At 40.3% G+C, this 23,529-nt stretch overlaps 1 protein-coding gene across 1 annotated transcript in view; it reads right to left on the bottom strand.

Moving 5' to 3' along the window:
- NECAB1 (N-terminal EF-hand calcium binding protein 1) overlaps positions 1-23,529 on the bottom strand; it is a 54,350-nt gene that overhangs the window by 25,404 nt on the left and 5,417 nt on the right. The window contains 4 exon segments of the mRNA XM_077172619.1: positions 910-949; positions 951-1,005; positions 3,361-3,386; positions 15,632-15,740. Coding sequence (XP_077028734.1) covers positions 910-949; positions 951-1,005; positions 3,361-3,386; positions 15,632-15,740 — 230 coding nt within the window.

The raw sequence follows: 23,529 nt of genomic DNA on the forward strand, positions 1-23,529 counted from the left end.
TTTTTCCACATTGATCTCTCCACTGATTGACTGAAAAAAAACCCCAGAGTTTTTTGACCCCAGGGGATCTCACTGAATAATTTTGGCTGAAATTTCTGATTTTGGTGATTAGCCTGGTGTGGATCTGTGGCTGGGTTTGGAGGATCTTGGCTCACTTCCCTCACCTTTTGAAGCTGTTCCACCTTGCACAGGACATTTAACTGTTCAGCCAGGGAAGAGGAGGGAATCACCCAATGTACTGATGCACTTTTGGTCAGCCACACAGCTGGGATGGGGTCTGAACACAGGAGCAGGTACAGCCACAGTGAACTGAGTGCCCGCTGGATTGGCTGCCTGGCATGTCCTGCAGCCCTGCCACCTCCCTGGGGAGATGTGCAGGTGGACAAACCAACCTTCTTCCCCTGAGAAGCATCTCCTCCCTCCAGGCTAAAGGCCCTCTTGCTGTGCTGGTGGGCAACAGCCCTAGCACCTCCTCTTGGCAGGCTCTGTGACCACTGCTTTTGTTTAAAAGGCCTCAAATGGAAATGAAATCTTGTTCTTGGCCAGGAGGTTTCCCTCAACCCACCAGATTTTTTTTTCAAATTTGGTCTATTTCCAAATGTTGGTGTTGATACTTACCCACACTTGGCAGGGGACATAGAACCCTCTTCACACAACAGTGCAAAGAACATTCTTCAGACCATTCACAAACATTTTGGCTATATCCAAACTGCAATAGATTGCAGACAGGACTTAAAAGATTTTGTATACAACCATTTTGACAAGCCTTTTCTGACTGGATTTTGCTACAAACATGCATATTTGGAAGAACTTAAATATAAATTAGTAAATTCTCATAAGAAAACTACAAGAAATACTCCAAACAAACAAAATATACAATGTAAGAAAAAATTCACAATCTTTACTTACTTTCTTTGTTTTGTCCATTGCCTTCAGTATGGTTATGCTTGTCTTCCAAGACAGATAGAAAATTTTCATACTCTCCTAAATGCTTTGAAAAATAATCTAAAAGAAGAAAAAACCCCACATCACCTACAAATGACCTCAAAAATCAGTGTCGCATTAAATATCAGCTTCATCAAGTCTGAATTAAGTTACAGCATTATTGAATATCTAAATGCAAAATGAAAAGGAGTTACAATGAAAAGGATAATTTTCTTTTTAAATTTTGTATTCTTTCTCTGCAAAATCATTCCTGGCATTCTTAAAATACCAAGATCAGTATTTCAAAATATTTTATTGAAATAAGTGATCTGTCAAATTCACGAAAAATGTAAATATCATTTTACAGATGAAACAAACTTATTTTCAAAATATCTACATCTTCTTTGTAAATTGAAATTTCAGTCTAATAGTCTTCAATTGCTAGCAGCAAGTGAAGTTTTCATATGTATGTGGTGAATTTGATTATATTGATATGAAAATGAGTAATTCTGGTAGAGCCCTTAGAGGAGATAATATCAGGTGGGGGCTGTTGTGGGGCAGGGTTGGGAGAGAGAAGCTGTTTCTCTGAGAAATGAAGAGACCATGAGTTGGCCAGATAAGCTTCTAGTCCCAGGTGCTGTGACATTTTCAAACAAATACAATGCATGCAAAATTAATTTTAATGAAAATCATGGAAATAACAAGTTGCAGGATGTCCCTGTGTAGCTTCTCAAAGCAAAGGACTTCTTAACAGAAAGAGCTGATGTAAAATCAGAGAGATTACAGCAAGAGGAGGAAACAAACCTGGGAAATGATGACCCGACTTCCCATTTGGTTGATGTGGTGAAATACAACAGAGGGAAGCACAGGAAAGAAGTAGTGTAGAGAGAAGAAAGAAAAATAAATAAATAAATAAAATTATGTTAAAGCTTAGAGACTGTGTTAGACAAGGCATTTAAACATCAGATCACCTGGAAGAGCACAAAAATTAACATCTAAGTGGCAGACAGGAAGAACAAGATTAGATAGGAGCTTTTTGAAATAATAAATAGCAACCCTTCAGGGCTTTTAAGAGGTCAGCATGAGCTCTCAGGGGAATCATGAAAACATAAGTTACCAGGAACACTGTGATGTGACCTCATATTGCTGCGAGATTGAATGAAATTATTTAGAATTAAAATGTATTATTAATTAGTACCCTGGATTTTTTTTAGCTTCATTTCTGAGATAAACTCATATAGCTCAGAAAGAGATGTATAATCACAAGCTTAAATATGGATTGAGTAAATTCAGTACCAGATTCACAGATGAGAAACACCCTAGTGGCAACATTTGAAGGATTTAAAAGGCATTTGAAGCAGCCTGTACTTAATCAAAACAGACAATAAACAGAGTCAGTGCTGGACTGACACCCTCAGGCCAGCAAGCCTGTGCAACATCAGCTGCAGTAAATCCCACGTGGAACAAAACCACCTCTCTTCCTCAGCCAGGTTTATACAATTTTGGCCAGATGCTCAACCAGCAGAAATTGTAACAGCCCAGTTCACTTCAGATAAGCCTCTTGTCACATATTTATAAGCCACAGGGTGAGGTGGTTTTTAGGGGGTTCTTGGCCATGTCACCCTGTGGATGGGTAAACAAGCTGGTATTGACAATGTTCATCTTTTAAAGGTGTTCAACATTGCTGACCATTGGAAAACTTACCAGGCTGCCATGTTTCCCTCAGAAACTGTCTGGTGTTGACAAGTAGGATTTTTTTTTCCTGACATTTTGTGGGAGAACCTGCAAAAACATTTGTAAATTGTTTTCTGCTGCAAGAAGCACTCCTAAATCAGGTGCTGTTAGATAAGCTGGAGAGCAAACAGGGTGTTGGGGAAATGACTCACAGCTCAGAATGAGGTATAGAAATGGGTAATTGGGCCAAAATCTGGGCCTTGCAGGAGTTTTATTGCGACAAAGGATGATAGAGCTTGTCAAACTTGCTGTTCTCCCTGGCTCAAGTAGGAGGAAAGTAATGAATTTTCTCTTAGTGGGGGTATATGACAAGTGTTAAAGTGAGAAACTAACTAGAAAAGATAACTCACACTAAGGGGAAATAAAATACAAGTCATCTATCCATCCATCTATCTGTCTATCTATCTATCTATCTATCTATCTATCTATCTATCTATCTATCTTTATGTCAGAACAGATCTTGAGTCTCAGAGAGTGTGAAATACTGATTAGGAAAAATATTTTCAAAGCAAATTCTGCACATAGGGGATGACAGAGCCTGAAAAGATTATAAGCCATCTGCATTTTCCCAGGAGTTCTCTGAGTGGAAATTATTTTCTGTTTGAGCTACAAAGATTAAACAGAAAAAAATAATCACATGGCATGTTTATTTGCACAGGGCTGCTGTAGGCAGATTTTGTTCTTCCCCAAAAAAGAACTTACCACAGAGCTCTTCTGTGTCAAGAGTGCTGGAAAGATAAGAGTATAGAAGGTTAGTGAGGTTAGTAATGTTTTTCTGTTGTTGTATTGGTAAATAGTGCAACTCAAATATTAGCCTGACTGGCACATGAAGCCCCTGCTTGGGCTGCAGCAGAAGATGCAAGTGCCTGGCTCTGGCTGGCCTTGCTCTGCTGCCTTAAGTCAGAAGGCTGCAGCCTTCCTGAAGCTGGCTGCAGGTTCAGCCTCCATTCCTGGGCCCATTCCCACTGGCACCTTCCTACTCATTGCAAGCTCACTCTCAAGTTCAGCCTTTGTGCACCACAATGCAGTCACTGCTCCTCAGGCCCTACACATTTGGCCCCAGTTCTTGCAGAAATACATCTAAACACCAGAAATTTTTGGTTTGGGGTTTCTTCCTCCACCTTTCTGCCTGTACTCCCCTTCTGTGGCTGTCATGTTGGACAGCAAGGCTCAGAGACCTTGGCCTTCCATGCTGAAGAAGAAAAAACCCAGTAACTTTCTCCTGTTTGCAATCCTTGATGTGCAATAGTGTTCTATGGGAGAGCCTTGCAGAAGGAGGACAAAGCCAGACATAGCCCAAGAGCACACATAATTCCTAAGACTTTCTGGCCATGCCAGACCATTTCACCACTACTAACTCTGGCAAAATTAATAATGTGAAAAATATAGATGCTATACTCCCATGCCATCATTATATAAATATATAAATGCAGGGAAGTATTCTATTCAATTCAAACCTGTTTGCTTGAAGCAGATCTCATCTTGATCAACTTTGAAGAGATATTTTCTCTCATAAGCAAGGCTTTAATAGTTAAAATAGCTCATTACTGAAAGTTAGCACATTGCTTTTCTTCCAAGGAGGAAAAGATACAGATTATTAAAAAAACTTAAAAGCATGAATGTCCTCTTTGAATCTTGCTGAGGGGTGAATATTGAACGGCTGACTGCACTTAGTATTTTTTCACTTATCTTTTTAATGGAATTTTTAATTGACCTTTTAATAAAATGATGACACAGTACTATCTTAAAATCACTTTCTCCACTGCTAACTTCCATACATCTGGCTTTTATTTCACAAGGGAGAGAAACTGATAGAAATTGCAGGATCCTGGATTATCACAAACTTTCATACTCAGGGCTATAAAAACTTCTGAACACTTTTAATTGATAATGTAAATGAGATTTTCACACAACACTTATTAATTGAAGTTGATTCTTATCTGCGTTCAAACAGGCCAAGTGAGATGGCTGCAAATGAGGCTTTCACCTGATTTCTCCAATGACCTTGGTGGCAGGGTTAAAGGAACTCACAGTCTGTAAGAACTGGTGCTGAACTGTGAAATTCAACTCTTAGGTAAAGAAACCATGTGATGGGGAAGTGTCTGCAACCCCTCAAGGCTGTTTACCACAGATCACTATGGTATCTATGATCTAATGTGTCTGGCCAACTCTTCTGCAGTTCAGCAGCCCATTTTGGAACAGTCCAGATTTCACCTCTTAAATGCCGACTGAAACCCTGAAAGCTGGAAAATTTCCTGAGCCAAAGAGCCTTGACAGGATATGATGAGGTCAAAGGACAGGAGTTTGCTGTTATAATGCCTACTCTTTTTTCATTATCCCTGCATTTTCTGCTCCTTCACATCATCTGCCCTAATGATTTAATGTAAAAGACTTCTGCATTTCTTAATGCACAGCTTGATAATGGTGTTTAAAACAGCCTTTCACATTGTTAACCAGTCAAATTCATGCTCTCTTTTCAAATTTTATATTTAAATCCCTTCTGGTCCGTGTTCTTTTGTAACATCCTCAGCCCCCTGTTAGTGACACAGGGAGTGGCTCAGAGGCTTTCAGCATCCCTGTTTTCAACATGCTGTTTGTCCCATTGACAGGAGTGGCACAGCTGCAAATGGACTACCAGTGAAAATGGAAAAGTATTCAGGTGCTGAATTCATTTTCAGTTAGAACTGGACACATGAATAACCAGAAAATATTATCCAAAACATTTTGTGCAGCAGGCCTGTGAAAAAGCACAGAAAAGACATAAAGAACATGGATTTCTGTCTAGCATACTCAGTATTTCCTTCTGTTATAAATACCCTTTGAGACTTCATTGTTCTCAGCATCCTGTTTGAAGGGGATGCTGTTCTAGGCAGGGAAGCTGTAATTTTGTCAGTCATTATTTCATTCTCTCTGAAATAATGACATGACGCTTCAAAAATGAGGTGTAAATAAACCTCAGAATTCTTTTGCTGCATACAAACAATTCTAAACTCCCTGAGAGACATTACAGAAATAATTAAAGAAGTTTGGCAAGTATTTAATAATAGGAATGAGGTGCACACCAGAAGACTGTTTCTGTAACTCAGTACTCAGGTTTACAGCAGCACATGTTCCTCATTTCAGTGGGTACATATGCCAAGGATGCTTCTGCCTAGACCCATAGTCTGGCAATGCTGAACATGTTATTAACAATATTTGCTGGATGACTCACATCCAGGCTCCAGCCCTCCACTCATGATAAGCAACCAAAGCATAGGGTGAGGCAAATGCATTCACATCACATCAGAATGATAATTCTCAATTTTCTTTCTGACTACTAGATGCAGTCCTTCTACCTGTCTGTGTCGAAAATGTTCTCTACCTAAAAAATATGAGCTATTTTTAAAGGACTAATACACTGAGCAGTCCTGATCACTGAAAAGTTGATCATAGCTATTGGTCAGTGACAGAAAAAATAAGTCAAATTCACTTGACTGAACCATGGCAAAAGGGCTAATTTGTGGTACCTCTGGAAGTGGTCCAAAATGCAGAATTGCAAAGCAGCTGTGCTGGGGGCAGCCAGGGAGGAGAAGTTTAAAGCTATTCCACTCATCACTGCTGTGGGTCCATGGATCCCCTGACCTTACACACTGTTCTATGGCACAAAAGGCACCTCTAGGCAGGGGAACCAGCAGAAGATCTATGCATTTTCCCTGGACCACAAGAAAAGGCAATATCTTATAGAGCATTGAGTCTGAAATATAAAGCACTTATTTTGTTGAAGAATCCAATACTATATGAAAGACTTTATGAACTAACTTAATTTAGGAAAATCATTGCCATGAATTGCATCTGGAGAAGGATAACACTTTCTTTTAAGATCTCTCTTCATTCTCAGATATGAGAAGGATTTATCTCAAAAGCTTGAACTAACTATCTTTTCAGTCCCATTTGCATGTCTTTTTGCTAAATTTGGTTTTAGGGATGAAAGTTTGAAGCTAGTATCGCCTATTGTTTAGTAGAAGCATATAATTGGTGAGTGAAAGGAAATAACTGCAAGGGTAACTGAGTAGGAATCCATGGACAACCTCAGCCAAAAAGCTGTAAAGTCTTTGCAACAAGAAGACCTGTGTACCATCTCACTTTGTCAGCAAAATGAGGTTAACTGCTCCAACACTGCTGAGGGTGTTTTGCAGAGGAGTCTTATGAGTGCACTTCCATTTTAAGGATTTTCTGCCTCACAGCTCCTTTGCAACAGCAAACAACACCTTTTGTTCAGGTTTGTTCAAGGTATCTTACCAGTGGAGGCAAAACTGCTTCCAGTAGGATGCAGTGCTGTAAGAAGCTCAGGCGTTGGCCTCTGGTCACAGAAAAGGGAGAGGAGGAAGTGAGAGTCCCAGAAGTGGGACAAAGCTTCTGAAGCTTCTGTCCCTGGAGATACAAACTTCCTGCTGCCCTGAGGACACTGCTGCTCTCCAATCCCAGATCTGGCTGGACTGTGCACCCTCTGGGCTCCCAAAGGCAGCAGCCAGCTTGGCTCTCTGGGCTCTCACATGGGCAGTGGGGTCAGCTCTTTTACTAGCCCACATTTTGCTTCACTCAATAATTGCCTAGTTTGATTAGCTCCAGGCTAAGTGATTACTTCAGAATCATCACTTACTGCTCTGCCTGTGGCAGGACTGAAGGAGAGAATAAAGGTTTTTTTTTCCTGACTAAGAACTCATCTGACAAAAGAACCCTCCAGTCCTTTGCATTCAGCAGTGACTCAGAGGGATGCGATGACTACACAGCTGACAAGTCACCTTAATCATCCCAGCTGTAACAGCCTTTGTGTTGCTAAAAGAGGCTTAATAATGCTATTAAAACTTGTGGCATATGCTAAAATTTGTAGAACACTGTACAAGGGCTGCAGAGCTATGATTTTTTTTTTGCAGAGTCTGAATGACACAAACCTAAATGAGGAAATGAAATGCAGCATCACGTTGGCTCTTTTGCCACAGAGAGCAAATTTCAGAATTTTCACCTCGTAGGAGGGGATAATGTTTCAATTTCTGGTTTTGTCACAAAATGATTAAAAAAAACCAAACCAACAAAACCAAAACAACCCTGACATTCAATTATTTATTCTTAGACAAAATAAAATGTTTACTTTGGTTTCTTATACTCCTTGGAAATGCACAGGAGCAGGCAATTCCAAAATGTCAGAAATCAAGCGAACAAGGCAGAAGGTCAGCTTTTCTGAACAGGCATCTTCTTTTGGAAAAGGAAGGTGTGTGCCCAACGTAAGCAAAGTCAGGTGACATGAGAAGAATACAGAAACACAGCTTGCCAGTGTAGGAGAAAATTCATACAGCCAAAGATCAACTGGAGTTGAAGCTGCCCAGAAATGTGTGAGAAAATAAAAAGTTATTTTAAATACATTTATGGCAAAAGGCAGCATAGAAATAACATCACCTGTTAAGGATGTGGATGGGCACCTCACGAAAAGGTCATGGACAAAGCAGAGGTGTTTAATGCATCCTTTGCCTCTGTCTTCAACACAGATGATGGACCAAGGGAGTTTCAGTGCCCTGAGCTGGAGGACCATGGCTGTGAGAATGTTTGACTCCCAGTAGACCCTAAAATTGTGTGGGATCTGCTCCTTCAGCTGAATCCCTACAGATCTATGGAGCCTGGTGGGGCTCATATAAGAATCCCCAGAGCTATCTGATGTCATTGCAAAACCTCTCTAAGTGATTTTTGAGTGGTATTAAAAATCTTGTGGTTCTCTGGGAAAAATCTTGTGGTTCTCTGGGAAACCCAGTTATAGAAGGGACCAGGCCTCCAAACTACACCTACCATTAAGCAACCAGCTTACTGCAGAGAAGCCAATGTTATCTACTGCAGAACTGAAATGAAGCACTTTAAGTCAGCTCCATTTATTTAAAGGCAACTGAAAATAGTCATTACTGTTTGATTTTTTCACTGAGAGGGATTGCCAGTTGTTTCTGCAGAAAGTTGAATTTCACATTAAAAATAACCACTCACATGGAAAATTTCCAAGCAAAATTCTATTTGCAGCTTGTCTGTCTGACCAGAAGATCTGTTAGCATCAGGATTTTGTAAATCATTCTTGGTAAACTTGTTTGATCAGTTGTGAAATGCTAAAATGTATAATCAGCTCACTCTGACCAGTATCTTGCCTTTGTCTCTGTGCTTCATTTCCAAACTGATTTCTATAGCTATGGTAATGAGAAAACTGTGTTAAAGCCAATAGCTGCAATTACATGTCTTAAATATTAACAAACACACCTTTCTGATGCCAATGCTGCACCATGTGTCTGAAATTCTAATTAAATCTAAAAGAACCAGTTTTTAAAAAATGGTCAAACCCTAATATATTATTTTCCTCTTGCAAATTTGCATTCAAAAAATCCTTTAAAAAAATTACTCACCTGCAATTCCCCTAATAAAAGATCCTGTCTGTATGTATATTGTTCTTAATACTTTTTTATTTTTCTTGTTTTACTTAAAAGTTAATTATTCTTTTCTTGTATTGAAGTGTGAAAGATCAGCAACAGCATGAGACTGAAATATGCCTTCCAACTAAAACAAAGCGAAACCATCCAAGGCAGAGATAATTAGTACACTTAGAATACCCTTAAATTGCTGAGGACTTGTCATTATGGAATTTACATAATTCAAGCAGAAACTTGAAGGAAGCATTCTGGTCCATATAAACATGTCCTTTATTTTAGTTGCAGTGCCCAGCACTGGGCTCCAGGCTCAGGGGTGCCCATGGCTGCAAGGATTGCTAACCAGCCTCTCAACACCCAGTTGTCACCTCTGGGAGTTTGCTGCTAGGGCAGACGATCTCAGCATTTCTCTTTTGACCCAAGGGAGGAACTAGGGCTCTGCTAATGAAGACCTGGGCAGGTGGGAGGAAGGTTTATTCACTCTGGGGATGAGTCCCAAATGTAGATGTCCATATGGGCGCTGGCTGTCCAACCTTCCCTGCCAGGCAAAGGAGTCCCAGGGAATTCAGTGGAGTGAGAGGGTTTAACAGACCAGCTAGGAGGAGACTCAGAAGTAATTTGATATAACACAGGCATCTAGTGTTGCTTCAAATGCTCTAGCATTTCTCCCATCATCCCTGTCCCAACTACTTCTGCTGTGTTACACTTTCCACCTTGGGCTGATTTTCAAGGGCGGACATCTCAAATGCCTAAAGCCTGGGCAACTGAGCTGAAGCCCATGTGAACAGTACCACATCTTAGGTGCCAGTGACTTCCCTAAGCATGAGGGAGCCTTACACACCCTGCTGACACACAGGCATGCAAGTGTAGATGTCTCCATAGTGCCATGTGCCATCCCTCTCTATCTGCTGTGCCTGCAGCATGACACACTCCCCAAATGCCCACCATAAGCTCAGTGCTGCCTGCAGCTGGCCAAGGCTCTCAGATCCTCACCAAACTCATCTGTAGTCTGTGCACAGTTTAACTTAGGCCACACACAAAGGTTTAATGGGACCTCCCTACCTTTGGGAGGCTGCCTGTGCCCCAGGCCCTCAATAGTTCTAGCATCCCTCCTGCCTTGTAACTAGAATCCTGACTAAGGACTTTATTTTACCAATGTGTAAAGGGAGAAAAATAAGTCTGATTCCCCACAGACTCCTGTGAGTCAGTAATCAGTGAAGCATTTATTGCACTATCTCTCTGGCAGTGCTGCAGACTAAATCCCCTTGAGACCTTCTGTATATCTCCTAGTTTGTACCTTTGCCAAATATTCTCATTATCTTCTGACACCTTTTCCCAGAGGATGCCATTATGCTAAAACAATTTCCATGGAAGTCATGAGTGGGGGGAGGGTAAAGGATTAGGGTAAGAGGAAGGTTACATTTGCAATGATTTTTGTGAAGACTTATTCTCTAAACCATTAACTATGTCAAGGATTCTTGCTCTGCTGAAACACAAGCTTGTCAGAGTTCACATTAACATTAGGTAGGAGATGATTTACTAAAGAAATGAATGGTAACAGCCTTCACCCCTTAAACCACTAATTTCAAACTTTTCCTGTATGTTTCTTTCTCCATGTACAAAAAGACCTGTGCTTCTGATACCTTTCTCTACTTTCAGTACAATTATTCATACAATAACACATATAAAAAAAACAGCAGCATTTCCGCAGAGCTCCCTCAACTGTGCTTCAACACTGTTTCACATGAAGGATGTTTTGCATTCATTTAATAACCAAAATGGTCTGAGATAGAGCAGAGTATAGCAGTGGGTCTTCATCTCCAAAATTACTTCAGCTCCAAAATGACTACAACCTGCAGACCATGTTCCTCATGACCCTCCTTGTCAGCACAAAGAAAGTCTTCTGGTGCCTTTGCAGCACTCACATTTGCTCCAACAGCCTTCCCATTGCTCCCACCAGCCCTGCAGAGCCTCACTGAGCACGTGGAGCTTGGAGATCAGACTGGGGGAGGAGAGAGGGGTGAGGAACCACACTGGGTGTCCTTCACCCTCACAAACCTCCAAAAAGGTTAACTCAGATTTCAAATAGAGTGCATTGAGATTTTTTGAAGTGTTAGGACAAGCACTGACCAAGTTCCAAACTGACATTACAGATGTGTAACATGGATAGCATGTCAAATATATGTCAAATCAGGACAGAAAAATAAACTCTTCCTCTTGCCCCTTCCCTGCTCACAGATATGCACTTATGTTGGTCTAACTCTTACTCTGGGGGCCTGGCTTCTACTCAAGAAACTGTGGGGATCTACCTTGGCTTCCTGATAACTTAAGAAGAGCCTAAGATGCTCTTAAGCTGCCCAGATGCTTAGAGTGTGTTTATATTGGAGCTACCTGCAAACAATTATGAAAAGGGGAGGAGAATCACTGTACAAACTCCAGGCTGAAGCTTAAGTCAAAGTTCTTGATTTCCTACCTGTATTTGTTTGGTTGGGGTTTTTTTATGGCTCTTTAAGAACAGGAAACTGCAGTAGAAGAAAATGCATGCTAGGAAACAAGAACCTGGAGATGTGGCTGTAACAGCCTCGACCTGATCCCTTCTGCATCAATGCAAAGCCTTTCCTTCCACTGGCAGTGTGAGGGCATCTGAGTGTGGACCCTCCACAGCTGCTGATTTATACCATTTAATGGTATGTGATTGCCCAAAGGTTTCATGAGCTCCTGGAAAGCACAAATAGAAGTGGCTCTAAGGGGCAGTCAAATGCCTAATTGGCTTTCAGCTTCACTCTGAAGTAATAACAATACTGGAAACAGCACTTACAGGAGAATGGTTAACTGCTACTCCCCTAAAACAGTCACCTTGCAATTACATGTCAGCAATGCTCATTGTATGGCCTAATCAAAGCTTACCTTCAAGAAAGGTAAAATATCATAGCAGTACTAAAAGATGGAAAAAAATTTCCTTTTTGCGTCGATACGCTACTTCACCTAATTCGGTTGTCTTATGCATTTGTTTCTGGCTGTGTCCAAAGGAAAAAAGAAGCTAAAAAATTGAGGCAATCAATTTATACACTGTGTCTTTAATAGTAATTATTTAATATATCAAATGTCATAAAAAGGTAAGGTACATATTTTTAAATAGAAAGAAAAATAGTATACATGGAAGTACCTTCAAAAACCGCAAAATGTATGTCCAAGTTATGTATTCCAAACTGAGGAAATACCCTCAGCTAATGCAAATTTTCAGTACAAGCAATGATCTGCCCTGAATTAATAACCTCTACTTTAGGGTCTAGGAAAAAAATGTACATTTAAATTCATCCTGTCATAACAAACTCCTATTCAACCTATGTCTTGGAAACTTGGTGCGGCAGTAACTAATTCTTACTCATCTGTGTTTTTCCTGCTGATTAGGCACTAATTGACTCCTTTTACTCTGTAAAAAGAGAACACCTGACTGCTTCAAATACCAAGGTGCAGAGATCCTAGTCAGTCATGCATACACAACCTGAATTATTGGGAAGTTAAACCCTCTGTTATTTTCCCTGCTATCACACTGGAAATGGTAATTACTCATTTCAGCAGTCTTCCACAGCCTATCTGCTTTGTGACAAGCATATTGCATTAGCTTGGATTGGTCTTTTTAAAAGTTAATAATCTAAATCTCACTTCAACCAGACTGACATTAGGGCCTGTGTAATAGTGGGGTTTAATACCTGCTTAATTTAGTTCCCTTAGAAGTGTTAAGCCAGTGTAAGTCATTCATGCTTTGAATCTTTTATTGGAAAATTGCTGCAGCACAGCTGAGAAGGGAATTCAAATTGCCTGAGTTTGTGGTCCATGGCTATCACCCCAAGGCCACATCTCCTTTTTCATCTTGAGGCTTTAAAGTACAAAGACTTGTGCACACAGACAGTGAGGTTTTGAATACTGTCAGAGCTAAAGGATTTAATGCAGGTGGAAACATCCCAAAGTCTGCTCTTGTGACAAGATGGTTACAAAATCTTGAGATACTCCAAGAAATGAACAAAGGGATCATGACATGCTTCCCTAGGCATCTGTCCCAGGCATTCATGTGAAGTGTAAATCACTGAATAATCACAATGCTTATGAAGTATTCCTGGGATAGGGAGCTACAGTCTGCAATTTGTAAATAGTGAAGTGAAGCAGAGAGAAGATAAAATATTTGCCCAGAGTTTGACAGTGTCTGCATTTTAACTGGATAAGAAAGGCAAAAATAATCTGTGCAAATCTCCTCCCACTAGGTAAAAAATTGAGCAGAATTCTTTGCCCTCCCCTCCTGAAAACCAGCCATAAAATACTTCTGAGTTGCATAATTTTCATTTCATTCCATTGGATAATTTGGAAGTAAAAATAATCTTAAAATAGATGGTCTGGGGATTGTTTGATATGTACATGGTTCTCCTAATGCTTACATTAAAACACTTCCCAAGGTTCAATGAACATTTTGCTACTTTTCTTAGCTAGCTCATTAATTTGAGACATTTTACCATAACTTGCCCTTTTCAGGAAATGCCAGTGAGTAAAGTTTTTGCTTCATCATATCTGCTCCATGTGATTTTTATTTCTTTTGAAAGTTATGTTAGCAAGGAAATTATATTATACTGGCCAAGCTGTCTCTCTTTGCTATATCCATCTGATATTTGGCCTATGACACCTTGCTGACAGGTTTCCTCAAAAGCTTACAAAGGGGTAGAGGAAAGCTTTTAGAGTGTATTTGTCTCTGTTATATATCAAGCATGGTATAATACTTTTCAGCTGCAAAGTCACCCTAAAGCCTTTCATCAGTTCAAGGCTCCGTGAAAAAAACACTCAAAATCTTCTTGTTGCTGTTTTAAATCCAAGTCTCAAGTACATTTTCTTACCCAGATCTAGGTTCTCCTCCTCCTCCTGTAACAAATGTTAATCCATCAATACAGAGCACCCTTTCTTCTGGTTCAAAAAGGTACTTTAGTAGCTTGTCTTAATCTTCCACCTGCTCCATTCCCTGAAATACATGAAAACTGAACTCTTCACAGCATTTACTCTGAAACTTTTGTGCCCAGATTTTTGCCAGGCTTTTTCTGGACAGTGAAAATGACCTCTCTCTCAGATGGTTGCCATGATAGTTTAATTACCTATTTTCAATTAATAGCAGCAGCATTCAACAATTGCACCAATTCTTCAGGTGTGCCTATCTACCAGGAGGAAAAACATAATGTTATCCTCACTTTTCTACATATTTTTCAGATTTATTAATATTATTATTATCAATAATAATAATAATAATAATAATAATAATAATAATAATAATAATAATAATAGTAATAATAACCATCATCATAATCAATTTATTTTTAAAACTTTACAAATAAAAAGGAGGGAAAAATAGATGGAGAATATCTGTATTTTTTCTTAGAAATCTTGCTTAGTATCAAGAATTTCTGCCCTTATCAGGATGCTTTCAGACAAATGGAGTTATGCTAAAATAAAACCACTTACACAGATATGTGGTACACATGAGGAAGTCTAAAGCTGTATGAATGGGTTTGGCTCTGAAATGAGTTTTTGACTCTGGGTCATTCATTGACCTTGGCCATAAGGGCACATTGTTAGCTCATTTTCAACTTGGTATCCACCCAATATCCTTTTCTGCCAAGCTGTTTTGCAGCTGAGCGGGCCCCAGTACTTATTGGTGCATAGAACCATAGAATCATAGAATTGTTTGGGTTAGAACAGACCTCTAAAACCATCGAGACCAACTGTTAACCCAGCACTGCCAAATCCCCCAAATATCTCCAGGGTGGTGACTCCCCCTCCCTGTCTCCATCACCCCATCCCTTAATCACCTCATAAATCCTGTAGTATTTTTTATTCCCCACAAGTCCAACAGATCGAATACCATTTCTTCTGCTTACTTCAGGACATTATTTTGGTAAAAACTCTAAAATCTTGTGAACTCTACTACATTTAATTTGATTCCATTTCCCACAAAAGCTGGGGCTTGTTTCTCCCCAGAAGCAGGACTTTGCACTTCTCCGTGCTGAACTTCATGAAGTTCCTGTCAGCTTATTTCCCCTTGGCCTTGTTAAACCCAACCATAATGGGAATATCCCAAGGGACACACCAGCACAACTCTTTGCTATATATAATTGCTTCATTTATTTTATTTCCTTCTCAACATCTGCTCCAAGTATTCATCTCAGTATGACTCAGTGGAATTGAGAATTGAGGAATTCACAGTTAAGCCTGAAGGAGGCCCGAGCTCCTTTTCTTTCCATGGTGGGGGAATGCAGAAAGCATCCAATTTCCACCCTGTGTTCTCAGTACCCAAATCACATCTATTGAAATATGAACATTGAAATATGCAAATATTTCAGTGAGTTTTCAAAACTCTTCACTTATACAGTTTATAGCCATATGACACAGCCTGGCTTCCTTCAAGCACCTTTCTACATAAACTTGTTTCTTAAAATCAGTCTGAGGTCTGTTTTCCATTTGCAGGTACAGAAAGGGGCACTGGAATTGTAAGAAGGGTGCACTTAGTATTGTGTGTATCAATGGTGTAAAAAAGCTCATGCAGTTCTTCTCCACTCAGAACTCCATCAGAAAAGTAAGTTTTGAATTCATTAAAGGACAGTTTTCCATCATCTGAAACAATGAAGAAATGGAAATTGACTTAATTTAATTCATGTTTTTTCTTGTTTATTTCATGCAGTAAAAGAGGAAAGTATTAAAAGCTTCTAGGTCTTTAGCTTAAATGTAGAAACTTTATATTTTAAATGCAAGGATAATAATCAGCAAACAAAAGTCAAATAAAGATACACCTTTTCCTGTTATTTAGAAGAAATCTGAAAGATTAAATTGTACTTAAGTAATGATTTATCTAAATTGATTGAGCCTTTGCATGAAGCATAAAGAATGTTTTTATAGCCTAACACTTCACAACTTTTTTTGGGTAGCACTAAATGTAAGTTCACATGTTTCTTTATTTCCCACAGTAACATACTGAATCCCTCACAGGGCACAAAAAAAACCCCCAAAACTGTAGAGGATAAGACTAAGATGTTCTAAGCATCAGACTGATCTACAGTGTATTGTGACTTAATTTTATAGTGGTGAAGAACCTATTATAAAGGCACTCTCTAATTCCTGTGACTAAATGCTGTACTACAGCAGGCAGATTTGAAGAGTAGAGCTGAGAAGTTTCCTCCTTCTTTTACTTGCTATTATTTCATAATTTGACTGGAATATATGGTTTCAGATATTGTGAAGAGGTTTCAAAATTGTACAAATTAAACGTCTGTTTCAACAAAACCATTTTGAAATGTTTAATATGAAAAGACAGAGTGTAGCTGGAGATGATCATCATTAAAATCAAAATAAAATGTCAAGATCTTTAAGAGCCAGAGACCAAGATGGCACAAAACTGCAATGATTACCTAGTTGAGAATCTAAATACATTTGCCATTTGGCTCTGGTTACAGAAAAGGAATATCAAATATTGAGTGTGTTGAGCTGAGTGTTCTCACAGATAAGCTTCCTTTGGCTCTTACAGATACAATCAATTGCTTAATCAAACTACCTCTGCTGGGAAGGCTGATTTACAGGCAAGTTATACACATACTCAAGAATACTTGTGACTGAGAATACTCAATGACTTTTGGCAACTTTCCTGAGATAAACATATGAGTTTACCCATAGAACAGCCTGGGGTATGACACAAAATACAAAAAAAAGTCTGTTTCAGTCATTCAGGATCATTGGCTTTATCTCAATCCAGAAAATCACTGATCCACCAACAGACTGGGTACTTTAGCTATTTTCTTTATTTTTTTGTCATCCAAGAGCAGACATTGCCTTTTGGTTCATTGCTGTTTATTCTTAATAACATTCTGAATGTTATTGACATTGAGTGACAAATCACTGAGATTGTTTCTGGCAAAACACAAGGACTTTTTGAACCTGTTTGGTACTTACAGACTTCATAGAGTTACTTTTACCAAAAAACCAGCTCTGATTAACCAGGGCACTTCTCTGATTTTGTGTAACTGTTTTGCCAGAGCAGCTGGGGAGGGCTTCACTGCCAGCGGCCATCCTTGTGCTTCCTCAGTGCTCAGATGAAGCTCAGACCCAACGCTGAACAAGTGCTCCCTGTGCTGTTAAACTGAAGATGCATTTGCCTAGACAGTTTAGCTTTTTTCCCCCCCAAGTGTCAAGAATAGCTTTTATTTTAAAGGCTGTGTCATGTGTCCTCAGCACCACTGCCCTGGGCACACCTCAGTGCCCTTGGAGTGCCCAGATAAACGCTATCTGGTTTAAGTGCTGAGCAGAAACCTCTATTAGAGATTCTTCAATCCTTGCCACTGGCAAAGTGACAGGGGAAGGATGAGTAATGAAATAAACTTCTCTGAAGCTGTGCATCCATCAGGGAAATCAACCTTCAGCTGTATTTGCCTTGGCAATGTTATTTAAGAAGCTGTTTTGCAAGACCTGCTTGCTTTTGTCTGTCTTCTCTGACATCTTTCAAAAGAAGGGCTTCTTTATAAGCAGGCACAGTCACCTGTTCTCCTTTGTCTCCCAACTGGCAGACAAATAAATAAAATGAAAATATAAACAATAAAACGAATTCCCCCACATTGCACTTGCAAATTTAGAAACAGATTCACACAGTGGTTTACAGGAGCCTTCCTCCACAATTGCATTCTTGTTACAATTGCATTCTCACATTTATTTCAGTAACATTTACCTGTCTATTGAGTAGATGTTTTTCTGTGTAAAATACGCCCAAGCGATATCCCCCAGCCAGTCGGCTGCAGAAATGCTACTATAATCTTCAGAATATTCTTTAGATAGCTGATGCCTTCAGTAGAGAACAGCATATCTGACAGAGGAAAATCACACACAGTCTCTGAGTTGAAAGGTGATTTCAGCAAGCTAAAAGGTATCGAGTGAAGAATGGACAAGGGCACAGAGGTATTTGGAGCCTGTGTGCACAAAGATAATGGCAAATGGTGAGACTACAGCTGGTGAAGGAAGTTACAGTGATGTGGAGAAGAAGGATGTCTCACAGAGATGCCAGCAAATGCTGGAGGACAATTAAACCACTTCCACTCTCTCCTATTTTGGGCATCCTGTTAGGGTTCTGAGTCTTTCTAAGTGGTTTAAGAAGAGTCTTTTCATAGCAGGAGCCACATCAGATGGAGCTCATATGGCTGATTGACAGCCCTAGCACTTATGGAACTTGGAAGAGCCACATGCAAGAGTTTTTGGCAATCATAGGGGAGAACCACTCTTGGCTAAAGCTCATGCTGGGGTTCACCTTAGAAGGATGTGATTTAGATAACTGAGCCCTCATAGCTGTCTTGGCCCAATCAGACAGTGCCAAACCTATTATTGTGGGGAGCCCCTGAAGCTGGGAATAATGTGCTCTGACTCCATGATTCAGAATGCTGAACAATTGCTTTATTAAATGATATTATATTACACTAAAATAATATTAAAACTATATTAAAGAGATACTATACTATACTACACTACAGAAAAACCTGTGACTGAGACAGCCAGGACACAGCTTTGACCCAACTGGCCAAGGAATCAAAACAACCTTCACCGGTGTCCAATAACCAAATCACTTTGGGTAAGCAATCTCCATAACATATTCCACATGTGCAACAACAGGAGCAGTGAATAGAGATAAGAATTGTTTTCTCTTCTTCTCTCTGTGTTTCTCACTGCCTTCCCAGGAAAAATCCTTGGTAAGTTGTGCCTGCTGCTCTCTGTGAAGAGAGCTGTGGCCACACCAAACCCGCCTCCAGGCTGGCAGCATGCACACTACCAGGGCAGTGAGGTTGTTTATAAGCACAGATCAATAAGAACAGATCTCTGCCCCTGTAGACCTACAATTAGCAAAGGAAGAAGAGATAACAACAAATGATATTAATAAATGGAAAAACTCCCTGTGGCAGAAAGTAGTTATTCACCAGGAAGGTACAACAGGGACTAGGAAATGACTCAAAGTGCTCAAAGTCACTTCTGCCATGGGAAAGCCAAGGGCCAAAACACAGACCCATTCAGGCCCTCGCAATTCTCAATGGCAGCTCAGTTTCTCTTGTGGGTGTTGTGACAGCCCTTTATGGATTTTTGAATCCATCTGCCTTTTTAGAACCTAAAGCCTTCAAGTGTTTCACGTGAGCCACAGAGCCTGTGTGGCTGAAGCAAACACACTGGGAAGGCAGTGTGAACGTGGGTCCTCCTCCCAGCTCACCTGCTCCTGGGGACCCCCTGTGGGACCTGTCCTTTGGAAGGCACTGACAGTCCCCACCTGCTGTAAAAGGTTTGGAACAGATTACTTGTGTGCTATTGCCCTATGCACAGAGAAAACAAGGTAGTGCAGGGGGGCACATCACAACAGACATAGATGGACTGGACCAGATGCAAAAAGATGAAACCCACGTGGTTCATTAACACATGGCACACAGGCTGGAATCGGACCAAGAAAGATCTGCCAAAATAACAAATTTCAGTGTGCCAAGGCGAGCATGCCAATAATATCCACTGGGTCCCAATCATAAGGGGGCTGCATCAGAGAAAGCACAGACGTGGATGAAAATTTAGAGAGTCTGGACAAGTGCATTAAGCTTTTATTGACTCTGATCTATATTGTATGTTGATAAAATCAGAAATAAGCATTTTGAGCCATTATTCCATCTTTTATGCTAGAAAAGCTTCACAGAAGTAACCAAGTGATTCCAAGGCTAACAGGGAGAGGGTTTAGGTTATTTCTACAGAAATGTTTTTGGGGATCTGTAGCACAGACTCCAGCCATGCAGCACTTGAAGGACGCAGGGGGTGCATGGGGAATCCCACCCCAGGCTGAGCCTGGGCTCTGGAACAGGATGCAGGATGATGTCTGCAGTGCATCCAGATGGAAGCAAACAGCAACATGGTGAGAGTTCATGGGACATACTCCAAGGGTTTTGCCTTACTAATCCATTCACTGAGTAAGCTGGGAGCTTAAATCAGGGATGCTACAGTTCAGAGAATTTCTGTCCTCTGGCTTCTGTTTAGGAAATGTGCTCTGCAAAGTCATTCAGTAAATCTGTAGCTCAAACATGGCCACTTTGGGCCATTCAGACCTGGCTCTTCTGGGTATCGTGGTGCACCGAGCTTCCCCAAGGGATTCCTGCACATTGCTGTTTTTCTCCAGGGAGGTCACACAGGAGTTGTGTCACCCCATCATGCTGTGACCTCTCTGGCCAGACCATATGGTGGGGAGAGCCTGTGCACTGATGCAGCTGCCACTGAGCAGAGCTTCTGGGGCAGTCTCTGGGCTAGCTGAAGACTTCATGAGATGACAGGATGTTATAGACACAGGTTAGAAGATACTGGCCTAGATACAAAATATTGAAATCAAGGACTTTGCATTCTGTGCTTTGGTATAACTCCAAAATTTTTCTTGGGAAAAAAGTTTAACCCACTAAGTGGCAATCTTGAGAGCCTGCAGGCCAGCTCTGACAGTTCACTTTAGGGAAGCTTCCAGAGATCCCCTTCCCAAGCTGTGTTCTCTCTCAGAGGCATATTCCCTTAATCCTCAGGCACAGTATGAACTAGCACTCTGGTAAACAAACTAGAACCACTGACAAATCCCAGTCTGAGAACTGCTGCAGTGAGGCAGCTTTCACCTTGACAGAGCTCACCTACAGACACATGAGCCAGCACAGATAGTAGAAGACTCACCTGCAAAGTCAGTGTTTATTCTGAAAAGGCACTGTCAATAAATAATGAATAGGAAAACACCTATTCTGGTCTCTGCAAAGCTGACTCTGGAGTAGGCATTGCAAGATTTCCTCCTGATGATCATACAGGTGCACATCAGAAATGTTCTGGTTATTTTCTGGAAATCTTGTTGGTCACTCAAAAGCCTATGATCTGTGAATCAATCCCTTTGGTCACTGACACCAGTGAAAGGGACAGGGTGCTACTGCTGCACTCACCTTATTTTAAGGAATCCTTTATTTATGACCCACAGTTTTTATTAAGCTACTGTTAGCATGGTTTTAGAGCTGGGCTGAAATCCTCAGATTATTTTAATCAATATGCTGCATATATAATGACAGTATTTTATACAGTTTCAGAATTCTACATACAAAAGCCTGGTGTGCCTGCTCTGTATCATGAAATCAGGGGTACTGAATACGACAGAATTCAAAGATTATCTCATCTGACTATTTTTCATTTTATAGATCCTAGTTCAAATACATTAAAAAAGATATATATATTTTAGGGGGAAAAAAAGCTTTCAGTGAGTGCTTGTTTGAAATGTCACAGAAAAAAAATTAAACCAGACATAAATGCAGTGATTCTGACATTAATAAGATGCTGTTGCAAGTCTGCTGGTTGTTTGATATTCAGGTTTGTCAATCTATGGAGCTTTAGTCTTCTTTTGTTTAGTCAGTTTTTAAAATTTTCCCTCATTTGTTTGCAGTCATGCCCAAAGCATTCTGTTTACAGTGTTCCTTACGGTTCAGGCCTTTTGAGTTTTTATGAAAATGTCTGCTTCTGTGGCAGATATTACCAATGATGTTTCCAAATATCTTCCTCTTAGGAACTTTAAGAATGTTTGAGGTATAGTTTTACTCAGTGCTTTTTCTTTACAGCTGACTTGTATCTGCAAATCAATGAAAGCACCTATATACAAACATCTTTTCCAAACCTGTCATATTAGAGTTGCCTTCCTTAGGGCCTAGAGACATCCAAGAGCTTGGGGGCAGGAGCTGTTAAGTTATGGCCTTAACAAAGGCCAAATCAAATACCAATTTGAATTTTGTGGAGGAGAGAGACAGCTGAGAGCTACTCCTCCTGGGGGACAGGGCTAGGAGTCACTGCCTCCAGGTTTGACTGGATGGACACTGCAAAGTGCCAAGGGGAGTCTCAAATGCCAGAGCATGCCATGTTTCCAGAGCAGGAGAGGAGATCCAGACAGACTCTGGCAAAAGGCAAAGGCAATGGTCCTCTTCCCCAGAGGGATGGGAAGAGAAATGGCTCCCGCCACGATGCCAGCAAAGGCAGGGCACTTTTCTCTAGTTATTTTGTGGTGCTCCTTGCTTTTGGTCTGTGTTGAGCCATCAGTGTCAAGGCACCTTCCCCTTGTTACTCTTGCAAGATCAAGGGTTGCATTCTCAGTAGATTATTACTTTTTTTTTCCCCCATCTATTTGACAGTCAGACTGTTTGTGATTGGACTTCTGCAATGTTGTCTGTATTTGAAATTCCATTCCTGTGCTAAGAGGAGGGAATTCTGGCAGGAGGCAATTCTAATTGGGCACATGTCACAGCTGCATGGTCACAAGAGGCCCCTGGGTGACATTCACCAACAACTGAAATAATTTCACTTGACTGCAGGTCACTGCAAGGCTGATGGGATGCCCCACGTCCCTCCTGGCATATCAGGGGATAAGAGAGACATTTCATGTAGACAAGCACGTGCAAGTGCTGCATTCACATATGTGTGAGGCAACCACTGTTGCTTGAGAGATGAGGGAAGTGAATTTTTTTGGGGGGAGTTAGAAAAGATTGCATTTGGCAGTTCCAGTTTCCCATTTTTTCTTCGCTCCCTCCATTGAAGGCTAGGGACAAGATTTTATTTTTCGTGAGGAATTTAATGAATTTGATTTTGGTTTAAATAGCAAAAGAAATTAAACAAATGAAGATTTTTCCTTTTAGCTGGATTTTTTTTTCCAAATTAGTTCTGTGTGAAATCCACATGCTTTCCTTTGAGCATGTGGTGTTCTATAAAGTAAACCTTACCAAAATTTCATTTTGACATACAGACCTGAAACGTCTCCTTTCCAAAAAGGTCAATGTGCAGCATCTCACCTTTATGAAATTGCTTTTTTCTCCCCTCAGGATTTTCTGTTGCTTCTGTCAATATTATGAACCATATAGTTCTTTAAAATCCTTCCCTGTGCCTTGTTCTCCCTTTAAAAAAAAATCATATGACCTTTTCATTTATGGGAGATATATGGATCAGCTCCACAAAAAGCAGAGCCATGAAATAAGAACTACAGAGAGAGTTTATGAAGCTGATCCTCTCATGGAATTTCTGCATAGCTGGTATTTCCAGAAATAGGACAGTAACAGAATGATATATGCACCTGGCTGGCAAAGAAAGAAGCCATTTGTATGACTTCATTCACATGGCTGTTTGCTAAAGGACTTTCTTAATTGACCACAAATGCCATAAATTATTGTAGCATTTTTGAGTACCAGCAGTTCAGTGGAATGTCTTGGCTCTTTTGGTCTTTCATTTTATACTGCCTTTGCAAGAATATTTATCTTTCCTTGTGGTGGAAGGCTTACCTGAAGTCCCACAGGCCACGAATTCACAGTAAAAATGCTTATACAATACTCCTACTTATCAGCTCCATCCACTTTTTTTG

This window comes from Agelaius phoeniceus, chromosome 1 (assembly GCF_051311805.1).
Source record: "Agelaius phoeniceus isolate bAgePho1 chromosome 1, bAgePho1.hap1, whole genome shotgun sequence".
NCBI classification, from domain to species: Eukaryota; Metazoa; Chordata; class Aves; order Passeriformes; family Icteridae; genus Agelaius; species Agelaius phoeniceus.